At 37.7% G+C, this 17,433-nt stretch overlaps 1 protein-coding gene across 1 annotated transcript in view; it reads right to left on the reverse strand.

Moving 5' to 3' along the window:
• The window catches only part of LOC124633116, a gene marked incomplete at its 5' end in the record, with an annotated part of 40,609 nt that overhangs the window by 22,254 nt on the left and 922 nt on the right, over positions 1–17,433 (reverse strand). Inside the window, 3 exons of the mRNA XM_047168214.1 lie at positions 237–519; positions 904–927; positions 16,876–17,015. Coding sequence (XP_047024170.1) covers positions 237–519; positions 904–927; positions 16,876–17,015 — 447 coding nt within the window. The remainder of the gene's footprint in view (positions 1–236; positions 520–903; positions 928–16,875; positions 17,016–17,433) is intronic.

Here is a 17,433-nt window from a genome sequence, read left to right on the forward strand (position 1 = left end):
ATTCCATTTTATTACAATGATTTATGACCAAGTTACCTTAAGCTAGGTATCTACAGCTTTTAAAATAGTGGCAATAAAGGCGGAAAACTAAACGTGGTCTTTTAGAAGACAAAAGACAATTTAATACAAAAAATGACAAACCACAGCAAATCATCATCGTGATTTATGGAGACTGCGTGATTCGACTGATAAAGGCAAGGCATTTTAAGGAATGGAGATCAGGTACATGTACTAACCGAACCAATCAGCGCAGTGCTCCAAAGGATCCGCAACTCGTATCCCTGTAGGCAGGGGTTCAAACTCCACCACAGACTCGCGGCTGACTCTGTTCCTCTCTTCATTTTCGCTCACGATGTAAGCTGCAGCATTGTTGTTGGCAATGTTCTGCATTTCCCGCAGAGATATTGGCCCATTGTTGTTGTCTTCGCTGACGTTGTTGTTGACTGGTTCCGCGAAGCCGGAGTCGGGAGGATGGGCACGGCGCCCATCGTGCAGGTGTGTCGCGCTAGCCGTGAACAACTGTAGAAATTTTGGTACAAGTTAATTTCTGAAGGACGTTGTAAAGTAGGTGATTGTAAAATAAAACGTTGGATGAGAAGGATTCGAAGTTGGAAGTTAGCGAACTGTTAATGGGATTGATAATAACATGTCATGCAAAAACAACAGAATTGTATGTGTGGTTCACATAAAACGTCACATGGTCATGAGGGAATATGGTAACAAATACAAAATATGCAACACAATGTTATTTCATTGGAAGCCTTTTGCTAATCAATAGCTTTCCAATCCCCAAACACACGAGGGGTATCCTCTAATTAAAACCGCCACCAGATTCAATACACACACAAAGCGAAAACTAAACGCAATAATGGGACATACACAACTACGTCATCTACTAAGTACCTGATTGTCCGCTCCTTCGTTCGGCTGGCGACAAGAGAAAACAATGCATCAGACATTTGATCTTGTTCATATAGAGGTATAATATTTTGTATTGTTCTTACAAGGACCTGTGAGGTAACGTGTATTACCGAGAAGGGACGACGTCGGACAGTCGTGGACTAGATTTATACACAAGCTTCAGCTTTAATCTACTTTATAGCTTAGAAATGCGCTGCATGCATTAGGCAGATTCCGAGCGTGACTGTACTGGCATACTTCTGTCACATGTAATTGGCTAATGCGATCTAGCTGCAGCCGTCGCCCCTCGGATTAGCTCATCCAAGAGAATTACTAGAACTCGTGTCTGATCGGCGATTCTATTGGTCAGGGTCAAAAGCTACAAGATTACTAAAGTATTATAGATTAGTACTAGTTTTTTTTTAACAATATTCTATAAGTATCCAACTAAGAGATAGTGTGCGTGTATGTGGTCGCAATAACAAATGTAGAAAAGTCGAGCAGTACCAGGTAATCCTCGCTTTTACATACAAACATAATTGGTCAATTACTGTCTGTGAATACGAGAGTTGCAGGAAAACTGCGCTCGCTAGCTTTCACAAAGGATACTTACAACTGGCGTATAATAATGTGTACTACTTCAGATAACTAGGTCATTAGTAGTATTGTGCATGTTGGGTTTGTAACTACATGTAATTACATATAGACATATATCGCTGTCCTCATAAATATTGTTAGTTTTAATATAAGAATCTTGCTGTGCAGTCATTTAGAACTAAGCTACATCTAATCTTTTCAGCCCTGATAACATGATGTCATACTGTTATGGCTATGCAAATCAATTCTGTCTGACCACACCTTCTTCCAGAAACTAGGTTACGTTAGAATTTTGCTCCAACACAACCGCTCGTAAAACGATCTTCACATAAGTAGTAAATTACAGAAGCAGCATATAAAATATATGTATATGCTAAAAGCGAAAACCTCTAACAATAATTGTATGACCTTGATTGGCGCTCTATTCACGTACAGCCGTGCCCATTGACTGTGGGATCGGTTGACACAAAGAGGTATTCAGCCAATGCAGCCAATCCGAAGGCTTTTTGACAATAACTAGCTGATACGAGGCCAAATTTTGGATGTTTGGTGGAAACGTCCGATAGTATTCATGGAAGAGAAAGGAACTAAAGGTACAGAATACACAAGCCATTGAATATGAACCGACAAGGATATTACCGCAGGTGGTACTGAAGAGCGTGATTTAGTAACTTCCTGTGAATGTCGTGACAAACAGGTTAACAGCAGGTGTTCGGGGACAAAACGACCACGGAGTTTAAAGGATTGTGAAGAAAATACTCCGAGAGTTGTTGTCAACGACCAAGTTGAAGGCAATCTTGCAAAACGAATTTTGAATGATACAAGAAATCACTAGTGCGTAGTAACGCTACGATAGATAGAACTAGGACAAAGGTATCATCATAGCATAAAGATTTGTCATTACAAATCACTGAAGCCGGAAGACATTCATTGTAGAGCACGGGCCTCCCTCACTATTTGATACGATTGATTCAGAGTCGCTTGCATGCATCTGCCCTCTGCATTTTTATAGATCGACGATTCGATCTATTTAGCAATTTGGGTCAACTTTTCTACACTGAATTGGTAGGCGTGGATTAATAGACTAAATTCATAAGAGGATTGGCTGTTAATGTAATGGCCAGTAATTTAGATTAAGCCCAAAAAGGCTGTTGAAGGCTAGAGAGGCACTTATAATTCGCTAGAGATGTTTTTTTAAACATGTAACAACATGATTGAATAAAGAGTGTTGTATGTACCGTGTATAGAGTACAATCGGCGACAGAATAGTTTGTCCATTGCAAGGTATGCCTGAATACTTGGAAGGCAAGGTTTCATTATAGCAATCGTGCCGCATCTCTCGAGGTGTCACACGCAAACGTCGTGTGAACTGGCACAAATGTTGTTTTACTTGTAATCTTATCGACAACCACTTTTTACGCCATAATAATATTTCTCGTTATCGGATTATGGGGTACGGATTACCTTAAAATAATTATGTTATTAGGTACAATCAGTAAAAAAGTCGCTGCCCATTCAAGCCATATTTTATGTTGCACAAGAGCGTTGAAAAATATAATGTTACTCAGTTTTAGATCTTTAGCAGGTTCTGAAGCTAACTTGACAACCTTCCCTAAATACTCTTAAAACACCATGAAGATATCCCATGCACATGGTTTATCTCAAAAAATCCCTAAGGGCTGATTTTTCAATCATCAGTTAGCTTCTATCTGAGGAATAAATATGGCGGTTTGACATATTTTCTATATAAAAGCTGTCAAAACGTCAAACATATTTTTCAGATAAACGTTATCTGGCGATTGAGAAATCGGCTCTAAATCAAAAACCCCCTTTTGCAGGAAAGCTTTCAGCTCTCATTAAATAATCTCAAGCCCATAGCGACACCTGCGGTTAATTGCAATCAATGACGTAACTTTAAAAGTTACGCGGGCCGCGGTTAACAAGATAATTGTTCGTCCATGTGTGTCTGTGTGTGTGACGAACGTATTCAACATAGGATCGTATTACGATTCATGTTATGCAGTTCATCGCGGGTTACGGCAGATTTGCAACGAGCGTTTATTTTTAATTCACACTGTATGTACACCGACTTATTTCCGGACATTGTTGTCATATTATTGTGAATGGTTTATTTATAGCCTCGCCATAAATTTAAGCTAATGCTGGTTAGTAGCTTTCGAGCGTAAGTATGAATGAAATTGCGGCTTTATAATGAAGAGAAGTATTTGTGCTTGAATCTGATTCAATTGTATTTTAATCTTCAATTGGAATTGGAAAATCGTTAATGCGATATCACCCAAAAAAGCACGTAATATTCAAGGAAATACAATTGCGCAATAACAGAACATAATATGCACGTAAAAAGCGTTGCCTGTTTCCGCGGCAACAATAGGCGACAATTCGTAAGAACACGAGTCCCACACAATGAAGTTATAAACTTTATAGAGTCCACAACTCCACACATTGTTTGATCCGAGCCTTGTTAGGGAAAGTGAACGATAACGGTGTTCAAATGTAGGACGTCTACTGACTGTGACAACTTGACTTTGGATGGCCGGATCAATCCGTTGCTTCCTCGTTTTGTCGAAAAAAAGAACTTCTGGTCATTGATTTTGTTTTTTTTTTGTTTTGTTGCCTTCGCAAAATTGGCGTTTATCCGGCGGTCTGGGGTTATCTTTGGTTAAATTAAGTACCTGAAACTCTTTCATCAGATTTACAAAAATCTGTCGCATATTGAGCAATACCACTAGAGTTATCTCTCATATGAATTCCGCAATCAGTGTTACTAATCATATCGCGTTTCATTTGCCTCTCACGACAGCCGAGTATTTGTGGATATAACTGTTGATCTATTTAATATCTTGCGATTAGCAGATGTACTGCGTGCAACTGGGATGAACGCACCAACCGCGCCTTTTACCATAGCAATTTTAATGAAAAAGCTTTTAATAGAATGATAAGTTTTTAATCCAATAAACCTGAAATTAGTCCTGCGTAACGCAAAGTGGAAAACTTAATTAATATCCGACCCTCTCTAATTACTCAGGCCGACCACCTAAGCAAATTGTGGAAGTTTCAGTAAATAGTACAATGGATAAGCTTTATGCCATTATAACGTTGGTGGTTATATTTTTAGAAGCCAATTTAATCACCGAAATGCAGAAAAATCTATTCATTTTATAATCAGCACTAAATCTAATCGAGAATGGATTAATTAAAGACTACAAACACCGTATCACCTTTCACTTATCTATAGATGGTCAGTTTCAGACTTATAACGGACAATAATAAATTTTTGAAGGGAAATTATAAGTGTAGCCACAAAATTATTTATTGGACACATGATTAAACTTCTAGTTTTATAACTAAGCAACGGGAAAATGACAGCCTGTAATAAACGAATTCGTCTTTTTTACAACGCCAACTAAATATTCTATAGAAAGCTTCAATTAAAGATCATCAATTATTGTGACTTGTCCTTCTTCCATCGTATACATTGTCATCTAATTTACTAACTCGGCCTCGTTTTTAGTATATTGCCATTTATAACCTTCAATTTAAAAACATTGTTTTAAAAATTGAAGTTAGTGACGAAAACGAATCACTGCAAAACCGACTACACGTAGTCTTGTCTGCCCTACCCCTAGAGTGCAATTGAAAACCGCGTAGGCGCGGAGGGACGAGGCGGCCTGCCGCCGCAGCTGAGGCTGGCCTGCAGGGCCTGCCAGCAAGCCGAAGCTGCGGTGGTGATCGTGAAAACCATCTGCGACGATAAGCTCGCATGGGACCGCCGGAGCCCCGCAGCGCCGGAGCCGTGACAGAAGCGATGCTTGCTGCATGTTGCTTGCTTACATTTTAAACGTACTGAGTTAAAAAATTAGAAGCTAATTAAATATATTTTATGATGTCATTTAATAGTATTTTAGAAGTTTACTGTTAGAATGCATGTTACATATTTAGATGCTAAAAAATAACCATCATGCTGAGTTGTATTTAGAGTGGTTTACTTAGAAGATTACTAGTGGCTAAGATAGTATTATTTAGGTGCTCGTTAATTGTGGCTGACTTAGTAATTTAGAAGGCAACATACATTTTTGGGGGCGAATAATGATATTAAAAAGAAGCCTGTTTAATTAGCACCCATTTTTAAATAACAAAACAAATACTCTACAAAGTAGCCATTAACCTAATCTCAAAATTTTTAACTTTTACTCAATTTACATGAGACAATGCAAGGCCTTTAGAAATGTTCAAATAAGGGCTCAGTTTCTTTTAGTGCCAATATGTGTCAATGTCATTTCGTAATCGCTTCCAATGTGCAGTATTTAGTCATTTACCATTTATATGTCCATTCGCGTGTTCATAATACTGCATCAGTGTGATAATTGTGTGAATTGATGACGCGAATTGTTACAACAGTGCCACGAGATACCTTGCAAATATAACATGGGTATAGATAGTGGGTGTATTGTGCAAAATATTTCTTCACAAGAGCAATTTTACGAAACTAGATTAAACGTAATACCTATTGGAACGTAACCGATGTCGCGTGTCCGAATGTTATAAAATCGCGATGTACGATTTAATGGTGGATTACAATAACGTACAATCTGTGAAGTAGATGAATTATGTTCCGGAACCGAGACATTAACGAGTTTTTTGTCGATTTTGGCGTTCCATAAACCTCTATAATGCCCAAATCGATTTAACAAAATATGCGAATCGATTTTAGTGTTAAGTTAGCAAATCACTAATTGACGAAAGTTTGGACATGTTCGTGGTAGGAAAAGAGAGCATAATCCTGACCCAACCACACTGTAGCCCTACGAGCTACGACCAGAAGCAGAGTTTGTAATATCTAGGAGCAGGAACTTCAATATTTCAACAAGGAAATCTTATACAACAAACTTTAATCCTTCTAAAGAAAACTGACTTATAGTGAAATATTATAAAGCTACAACAACAAGGCAGGCGAGATATAGGCATGATGAGGAAACTGACATATTATTATAAGAATAGTACGTAAACAAGGCTCTTCTCGGTAAAATTGCGTAGCAGTACGGAGTAATCTTAATGGAATTCTGTATCGGATGGTGACTGATAAAAATAATTGCTTTATTGATTGCTCCCTGGTTTAGCGTGGTGTCGCCTGGGGCCAAGGACATGAAGCCTTATTAACTTCCAAATGTAGCAAGTCATTTTCGGGTATTTCTTGGTTATTTTTTGGAACGAATGCAGGTTGAACTGATCGACCTTTCGCTGGATTGCGAATTTTAACGTGAACTGCGTAGAAAACCTTGGCATTGGAAAATCGCATCAAACTTGGTTTTACGAGCCTGTGTAATAAAACTCAACCATCTATACTATTTACTTTAAGCGTTTTTGTGACCGACAGTACCCCGTTAAGTATTAATTATCAGGCAGTGTGCGTGTAAGTATCCTTGTTGTTACAATAATTGCTCACTTCCTGAGGCATGCAAGACGCCGCACTACAGAAAAGAAAGTTAATGGCTTGAAGAGAAACGATTTTTTTTTAAGTCTATTGCCTATTGAGTATATAGCTGGATGAAGTTGTTACGCTCAGACAGATAACATTTTTACTGAACACATTTTAACCTGTTTATTTTGAAGTCATGTTTAAAATAAATCATACTAATAATCTTGTGGAGTCATTAATTTTTCCGTCTCAAACACTTTTTTTATTACAATAACACGAAATGGGCCGGATTAGCCAGCCAGCAGACTTCGCAAAAAAATGGCAGGAAAGTGTAATTTAACAAGACCACAGTATGCATTTCTCATTTGATGTACACATTGTGAATTCCAAACAAAAATAGATTTAAAATGAATGACACCGCGTTGGTGCCAAAATAATTGGAATAGCGGTGTGGGCATTGACATTCTTCGAAATAAAATTTCAGAAAAAAGTATTTTAATAAAAATTATAATGTAGTGATCAAATGACTGATATTTTTATGAGTGGTTGAATAAATCTATTCTATCGTAAAACTAGGTGAAGTGACAGAAATACAGTGTGAACATTATCTTTCAACAGTCGACTACGTTCAGTATGGCAAAGTTTTTTGGCGACCATACTTATGACACATCAACGCTAAAAGCTTCATGTTAGCCAAAAGTCTGAAAAGAATAGAAAGTGAAACATAACACGCATGACAATAAGATTTTCATGTGACTTCAGTATAATAGAGCTCTCTTCTCGGAGAAATTCATATCTAAACAATTTCTAATGAACATCATAACCGCATAAGTGGACAGGGATCAGTTAGTTAAAACAGAAGAAGATTCATTAACCAAGAGTTATCAATAAACGAGCCGTTTCAAGGCGAACACGTGCTCTGTACATTGTAATTAGCATGCGCGTGAGTCACCGCGGTGATGCGCCAGCGCATATAAAACACATCGCGTTTATCTTGCGCGTGTCGTCGGCACCAAGCAGACGGATAAAGTTGTTTGGACCATTGTGTGTGATAGACACAACTTTAACAATGACTGAGTATAAATAAATAAGAATGTCTTGACGTAAATCAATTGACATTTATAATTCACACTCGAGTAGACATTAATAGGTGGTTTTAATAGCTATGTCAATAAGTATCAGTGTTGAGACGAATATTTTTATGCGTAGGTCTCCCGATGATCTATTTCCGTCAGCTGAATCACTTGCACTGATAAACCAGTAACGTCATTACATCAGAATGCAAGTGCATTTCATTTTATTTTTAGTATGTAAAGTGACCCTTGTTGGAACTCTGGCGCGTAACTCTCGTCTGGATGGTCTTCGAGACGAACAGGGAATCTTATGTGCTTTCTACAGCAAACAGAAATAAAGAATAGGTATTTACATAAAAGGTAAATAAAACTATCCTGATGTTAAACGCTTCCACTAATGAAGAGAAGCACCACTTACAAAAAGACGAGTCAGTTCCATTAGCATAAAGCCCCAAAAAATCAAGCCATTCCGGAAACAATGATAACCAAGGAGCGGAGCGGTCGTATTACATTGACACAATTAATTGGCCATTACGTTGCATTATAGCGATGGGCTTTCAAAGGTTCGGCTTTTATGTCGTTACTGCCGCGCATCCGGCTTGCGACCGCAACACGGCAGCTCCTAGCGGCCTGTGGTCGCCTAACAGGAAATTTATGGGAACTTTGATACGCAGAAATTGCTGTCCTAGACATTCTGGGAATGTGAGAGATATGACTGTAAAAGCTTTGTTCTTTTCTATCAGATTAGGTATAGGAAGGCCAGTTAACCAACTATAAAATCTTCAGTTTCGTGGGAAAGGAAACACGGAACGCGAAATGTTATCCGCGTTCTGAATTTTGAACTAGGACAAACAAAAGGCCAAAAGCCGTAGCCGCATGCACTAATCTTATTACGGAACAGATCTATGTTGGGATGATGACGTGTACTGCAAATGTAGGCAAGGGTAAACGAATTTAACTTGTAAATCGTATGCAGCAGATTTAAAATATTCATCGCAGCAAGATTATAATTCAAAAGGGTTACACAATGGTGCACGCTGCCGTTCGGAGTATATACGGCCCCAGGCTTGCTAAAGAGCTGTTGACATCTTTGCTAAAAGCATACGGCAATTGTACGAGCCTACCGTATGTATGTAGGCTTTGCAAGGGTGTGTGTGCTTCTCCATACTTGAACTCTATAAAATAGCTCCGAGCTTTATACATAACAACAAATTTCGCAAATGCTAACTATTCGGCATAAAGTCAAGTTAGGAAAAATGTAGGTGTTATAGTTCGGCCATTCAGAGAATGCGTTCCTGACACGTCGCGATTGAACTGACGACGTAACTACATTCATTGATTATTGATATAATAATGTTGTTTTAATGCTCCTCAATTGTTAAAACGGTAAACAACCAGCAAAAATATTTTTATCGTAACTGCAACGCCATTGCAAAGTTACGTCGTCAGTTCAATCGCGACGTGTCAGGAACGCATTCTCTGAATGGCCGAACTATAGTTGTCCCATTTAAATACTTGATTTAACAAATGAGTTCACAAACACATTTACACACAAATGCAAAATATTACGACATCACTCGTTCTTGTTTATACGTTTCCGTTTTACTTTTAGAAAGACTTTATTTATATTCCATACAAAAAGTTCTGTTTACGGAACATACAATCGTGAAAAGCAAATTTTGTGAGACCTGCCTCAACTCGGGCCGTTTGGTGCGAACTCGTGTGAGGCTTAATTCGACTTTGATTAACCTGTCAAGGTGTTAGCTTTGAGCATATAATAGCTGAGTCAGTAGTGTGTGAACTCGGTTTCATAATAGACGTCCTTTTAATGAAGGATCTTTACCATTCGCAGTAAAAACTGTGACGTAAAACTTAAATAAATATGTTTATTTAGCAATGTCAGATGTTCTGAGAATAACAATATGATCATGATTCTCAGGATACAGAAAATTCATCTATTTGTTTGTATTCTTTGTAAACGAGTTTTCTAGTTTTCTCGTACATTTTCTGATATATTTCTGACCATTTTGGTTTCATCAGCTTACAACTACAAACCCTAAATCTACGCATCAGCTAACAGATATTTTAATGGCAAGACAGGTCTCGTTTAGCTTTGCCATAAATACAGTTCGGACAGATCTGGTGAGGAGTTACAATACTGATGCTGGCACGTGACGAACGTTACTCAGGTACCCGCATTACTTCACAAATGATCTAAATCGCATTCTATTCCCATGACAGTACATTGCCGGTTTTATAGCCGCTTCATATTTTAATACGTGAATCAGAGTAGCGATGGGAGAGGTGTGAAGCGATGACAGCGTGGGAGGGGCACGACTGTGGGGTGTGCCCGCCTCGGGCTCTTTGCCAAGTAGAAGCGCCACTGCATCGTCAGATGACTGGCATTATATTGCACCCACTACATCCACTTCCAATCTTAATCTTTAACACATACGGTTCATTTTAAATGTTGATGGATGAAACATATCAAATTGTTGTTCCGCCGTGTCACTCGTGTGAATGTCTCGCGCGTAGTCTAGGGTTTTTGTGTGAAGTATCTCAAAGTCCGCTGTGCAAAGAATTCGCGACGAATTGTTTAAACGTACTGTGAGAAATGTGCTGTGTATTTTTGGCGCCCCCTTTTGTATTTTCCTTGAGCTTGATGGCATAAACAGATTTATTTAATAACCACGAGGGACACTTTAGCGCGATGGGATACTACAGCTTTGCACATTCTTCTCTCCGTCAAAACATGCTAAGCTAAAGAAAGATTAAACAATTCGATATTTTCTTATTAAAGTCGTAAAGGAGGTTAACACAAATTATAACAAGTGAACCTGAACTATATCACTCTTACTTACAACTAAAAATATCATATGTTAGCTGAGTCTTAGAAAAAAACTGATGCAAAAGCAGTGCATGTCAACATGTTTACGTTAGTGCGTTGTCAGGACAGGTGGGCGTGCTGACTTACAGATAACGATAATCACGATGTTTTAGACAATTATAAGTGTGAATAACTCTGTTTACTACTGTCAGTGCGTAATCTGGGCCGCTGCAATCGAGGCTTCCTACAAGGTCAACGATGACTGTACTTAGTGCCCCCAATAACACTCGTATCGTAATGCGTAGTTCCATGTACGAACAAATTGATTCGCTCTCAATTCATCGATTGCCCATGAAGATAAAACATTCTTTGACAAGAATAAAATTTATCACAATCATTGTTTCATTGCTTCGTAGTAAATATGTCATTGTGTAAACGAAGCATCTTTGTTACAGGCTTTCTTATCAGGAAATGGAACCGCAGGGAATTCGGGCAACCAGCGACTATAATTCACAACGAGCTGGGCAGAGTTTTGGCACGATTTAGCCTTTATCTCTATCTCAGTTAAGTTAGGAGACTTCGAATATAGGATTTAAGTTTCCGGAAATGCGGTGGTTACTTTCGATATTTCCCAATTCCTTTATTTGCGGAATTCGATTTCGGAACAAGAGCCTTCAAAGATCAGTGCTCCATTTTACAAATTAAAAAATAGCTTTACAGAAAACGCATTGAAATATATGCAGTGAGTCGTAAACCTAATGAATTAAAGTGTACTAAAACATTAATCTAGTTAGTACAATCAATGGCAGGAGTCGCAGGTCACAGAAAAACAGTAAATTTTCGTTAGCGATTCCAATTCCATTTCACTAATTGGCTTATAATGGTGTGGTGAGGCTTGTAGTTTTTATTTAAAGTATAATATTCTTCCACGAAATAAAGAACTACCTTGGGATAGACCGATGTTCCAATTAAATAGATTGGATTGTTTGAAACAAAAAGGATGCAAAGTTAAGAAGTTTTGTTTGCAATTTCGTACTTTGCTTTTGGGACCATCTCGGTTTCGTTTCTATTTTTTTCATAAAACGGTTTACGACCTTTTACTAAACACGACATTTACGCCAAATTAACCCGATTAAACACCAATTTGTAAAAATAACGGACGCTCTTTTAAGAAAAGTGCTAAATGCCAGAGGTAGTCCCGATCAGGCAGGTCTAAGTAAAGTCTAAAGTTCATCGAATCTATCGAGGCCTGTCCTGGCGCCATACACAAGCCCCACTTTGTAACACTTACTATAATCACTTAATTACAATAAGTGCTGTGATAAACTTCTATGGGCACTTTCAGCTTGGATGGTGATCCAGATTGATAAATTGGTTCGAGGACTAAGCAACGATTGTGGTTTAATTACTGGCCTATATAATAAATCAATTAGGATCGCCCTCTTATGATATCGACAATAAGGGCTTTTAAAGATAAAGAAAGCCTACTTGATGCGTCATTTCAATATGCAACTAAAGTAATTGCTGTCTATTTGCACTAGGGTGAAGAAATGTGAATGAGAATGAGTGCTGTTGACATAATTTTTTGGAACCCTGTCTCATATTTTTTTCATCTATAGACAAGATAAATATGACCCTTCTAAAAAAGACTGGTGTTAGAGAGAAAACTGCGTTTTAAAGCTGCCCCTGGGATTTACCCTCAATTGGTAATACTAGAGCCCAACTGTCCCTGGAGGCACCAGAAATATGGTGAGATCATATTTATTGATTATTTTAAAACAAGTGGTATTAATACATACAGAAAAGTCAATGTAGACAAGGTCATAATGTGCAAAATAAATAGTCTGCTTTCAATAAAAAAAGATATTCACTGTAAGTCGTGAAATAAATAAATAAAGCAAAAGTGGGTACCTAATAAATAATAATAATGGGGATTTCGACAATTTTGCCGACTTGAACAAGAAATGCATAAAGGAAGTTTCAAACATGTTTTGTACACAAACAATGATAGAACTATTTTTATGCGGGTACATGTAATACTTCACCAGAGATGCGGGTTGTAACTGCAGAGAAGAGCAGTATTCAACAATTCTTTCAACATTTTTTTAGCCTAAACTCAAACACAGAACATTTTTTTACCATTCGGCTTGGTAAAAATTGCAAAGCATTAGTCAAGATCTTTTTTATTAGGCTTAGATACACCTTGACTGTATCTCCCCAGTCATCGGAAACTAACCAGTCATGCCTACTACGATTGTTAAGTTGTATTGCTAATCGATTTCCATTAATGGTCTCCTGATGATAGATCTGCTAATTCATTACTCAGTATGCATGTCTTAAGTGCACGTATCAAGATCTATACGGAACTGTGCTTTACCTTATCTGGTAGGAATCAAGCTATCAAACTCATACAGACCGGAACATGTTACAAATAGCTACGCTCACTCATTATGGTCAAGTCTCATCCAGCAACAATCCAAGATATGAGATGCAGATCAATATCGTGGGTAATAAATACCAGAAATAAACAGTGTGACTAATAACCGTATACTTGTTGGTGTAGACTTGTGTGTAGACGCATCATCGCGAGGAATAGAACGATATTGGTGCCAAACAACGGCCGAGTGTCGGGTAGACCCGGTGCGTCTACTGTTACTGTTTGGCTGCCATCTCGATAGGCGTAGGCTTTCCCCGGTCACTGAAAGGATTAACGATGATCAACAATGTATCTTTGGACCAGGATTCAGTATTTTTTGGTAACACCTACACTGACCTATAGATACAAGCTTAGAACGAGTCGAAATACTGGCTGAAAAGACCCCCTCGCAATGCGTCAGTAATAATGTCAACTTTACGTAATTTTGCTTCAATAGGTTCTTAGAAACTGTTTCAGCTTTGAACCAGTAGGGACACGCATACATGTGGGTTGCATACAAAGAGTCAGCTCTGCGAGTTCCTTAAGTAACAGTAGTTCAATTAGTATTGTGGCTGTGATTGTGTGTGCATATAAAGGACTGATTGATATCGCTTTCAATTAGTGTGTTTCGTGTAACAGAAAGGGTTAATTGATGTGGAAAATATCTTTAGTTTAAGCACAGAACTATATAAAATAAATATGTATTTCAAAAGTCTAGATTTAAAAAAGCAGCTCGTTGAATCTCCAACTGCATAACTAAAGTATTCCTTTCATGAAAGGCTTACATTATTTAATACTCCTGTAACATTTAAAGCTCGTGTGTGGTTTGTTGACATATGCATAACTACTAGTAACATACATTTCCACTTCACTATTTACCCACATTCGTTTTGCGGTTTCCTTTTCAAACAGATTACGTCATTCTCTATTAAGAGAATTATAAATATAAATAAAAAATGTACTAAAATGTCCGCAGCTTACCTCATCCTCATGCAGACGATAATAAAATGCGACAGCTATGAACTTATAGCAAAGTGCGAATAATTTTGCCTAAACGGCGTACAGTAACACAAGTAAATTACGTCATGAAAGGGACAGTTAGAAGGCCGAGAATAGCGTAACAATGACGTCACAGACGACCCACGCGAAAAATAAACAGTTATCGTCTCCCATTACTCTGAAGGGGCTCTCAACAAAATCTTTGTTCGTCACACTATACCCCGCTTTTCTCGAAATGTTTGCGGATATTTTATTAAATCTCTCGCGACAGAACACCCCTATTCAGGCCACAACGGCATAATGAGGGAGAGGCCAGAAGTTTAATTTGGAATGAATACGGTACAAGAGTAATTCCATGTGGAATACAAGCAAACAATCATTTAGAAGACCTGGTTTCCTTACTTTCTTTGCACCAGATTTACAACCTTGATATTTGGCATGCTGCACGTTGCTGTATTTAACCGTTTAGGGATATTATTATGTAGGGAATTTTCCCATCTTGTAAGGAAATTTTTCGATGTTCCGCGTATTTTTGTGGTACGGATGTTAATTCTGAGGGCGCATGAGATCTGCACTATTGTAATGTGCACGCATTGTGCTCGAGGGCGTGCCGAGTGCGTTGACCCCGCCGGCTACTGATTAGACGCACAACTGCAACTTTTATTAGACACATGGAAAACAGATTATGATGTGACAAGGATCAATTATTTGTGATCGAGATACGCTGTTTATTCATCAGTTTATGTAAATATATCGATTGTTCGTGATCATTATAGAGTTTAATTATATTCTTAGTGGGTTTGATTTATATGCCACATATTTTCCTCTTTCCGATCTCACGAGATTTCTAGTGATAATATTTATTATTATTTTGCATTTCTTTATAAAAAACAGTAATTAAGAGGAAATGTTCAAGATTAAGACCAGATAAAAAAATATTGAACCATTTGTAAACAACAAACTTACAAATTATGTTAATGCCCTCTAATATTAACATATTAGGTACACTTCTAAACAGTCTGGTGAGCTAAAAACAATGTTTTTGTATACAAACTGATAAAGTTCAATGACCTACATTTGGTTCGGCCGAACACTATCTGAGCCTGGAATTGGCTTTATTGGGTCATAGTCAATAAAGGTTTATAGAAAAGAGTATGAATACAAACTTCCGTCTTTTGAATTTATGTGACAAAATAATTGGTTGTAAACGCCAACGAAAGTCTGATTGTTAAGTTTTCTGATTTTTAAGAAGTGAAGGCAAATTGTGAAGTATAATTTCTTTAGGTAAAAAAGAAGCAAGTTTATCTTTTATCATCAGTGGTGCAAATGGATTATATTTCTACTACTCACAATTTCCATCTACAAAGCGACAATCAGCGACATGAAAACAAAAGCATTCCCGCCAGTGGATTAAAATGCTACAACGTCGTGTAAACTGTCACAAGTTATTAACCCTTCACCTCCATACAATGGTGACCCTTGGTGACTCTTGCTGCATGTATGGGAAGTGGCAGGTGATGCATTCCGTCCCCTTTTACATAAGAATCGATGAGGAAACGTCGCGGCTTTTGTCACTAGACTGACTAAATCATCTAACTATGCCCAATTACAAAAAATACTGAATTTATTGTGATATATTGGAAATTGGGAGGAAGCCATCCTATAGCTATTGAAATTGGAACATAGATGACTTGATGACTGGTAGCAGGCGAAACCGCGAAGAAATGTTAATGTTGAAGAAATTATGATACATATTTTTGTATCCACCTTGAACTCTTTAGAAAGATGTGTGACTAAATTCCACGAATCACCACTCATTAGCTAAAAATATGTGTCCACATTGTTTCTTCCCGTGGGTGTTGTTATGAGTAACATAGCAATGAGTTGCTTTGTATACAAAGTTTACAAAGTTAGGACTGCGATAATTAGCCCTTTTGTTCGCGGAAATAAGATTTCTGAGTAACCAGATACCTACTAGCTTTAGTAATGAGTCAGGTTACTTTTGTAAGGGAAGACCGACGCAAGTTGGCGCACGGCTAGTTCCTTTATCTAAAGCAAGCTTTGAAGATAGAGTACTTCTTATAAAAAACAAGATTAACATTTTTATTAAGCTCTAATCTTGTCTAGAATCAAGTTTATTCAAGCTGAGAACATTAAGCGCGAAATAGGTTTTCTAAATTAAAAGAATAGTAAAATGCAAGAGAAAGTTAGCGATTGTAATATAATGTTGAGAAATTATTTATGTGGGAAATGACTATTATTATATTTTGTACCGGTATAGTTAATAACTTTCCATTAGACTGTAGACATATACTAATCTAGTCTTGTAATCTAAGCCAAAGTTTCCTAAAGATATGATTTTTTTGCCACACTAGATTGAATTACACCTACAACAAGATTTATATCACAATACATTGAAAGGTGACAAAGAATTCCAATATTAAAACACAGTGACACAATTAGACAATATAAATTACAATACATAAAAATCCAGCAGTAATTATATATTTTATTTACTGGGGAAAAACAAGTCTATTGCTTCTGACTTTACCAACATCAAGCCAAACAACGTGCATACTTTATGCAAACTCAGCATTGTCACTGCTCAAAGAGCTGGAGTACATACCTTGCAGTCTTTATGTCGGTAGCACCAGGTGCAACCGAGGAGCAGGACGACTGCGGTGATGAGAAGCGCCAGCGCAGGCACCACCGCGTACAGGCCGCCCTGGGAGCCCCAGCCCTCCAACTGGGACTGAGTCCTTGCATCTGTAAATTATTGCCTATGTAGGACTCTTTGTGGAACAGTGAAATAATGGTCCTTGAGTAATGAAAGAGTCATAATGGTCAGCTGTTATGGATGTGTCTTCATCCAATGTTTTTTTTACACAAACTGGGACAGATTAAGCGTGATTATCAAACCTTTTGGTGTATTTTTTTCTATTGTATTAGAATAGAAAGCTGATATCTTAGAGACCTTTCACTTCAGTTTCAAGTTACTGCATAATTTTTCAACAATTACTATTGTTGTCTTTACTTTTAATATCAGCAGAAACAGTTTAAAGATATTCTGCCTTTCCCTGGGGAGCTATATACACAAATTTTAGACAGTTATCCTTGAACATCGCTAGGCTAATCATTTACAGTCCAAAATCATAGTGTTCAAATTCTTGTTAGAATCTGTTTG

The sequence above is a fragment of the Helicoverpa zea genome, chromosome 9, assembly GCF_022581195.2.
Source record: "Helicoverpa zea isolate HzStark_Cry1AcR chromosome 9, ilHelZeax1.1, whole genome shotgun sequence".
NCBI classification, from domain to species: Eukaryota; Metazoa; Arthropoda; class Insecta; order Lepidoptera; family Noctuidae; genus Helicoverpa; species Helicoverpa zea.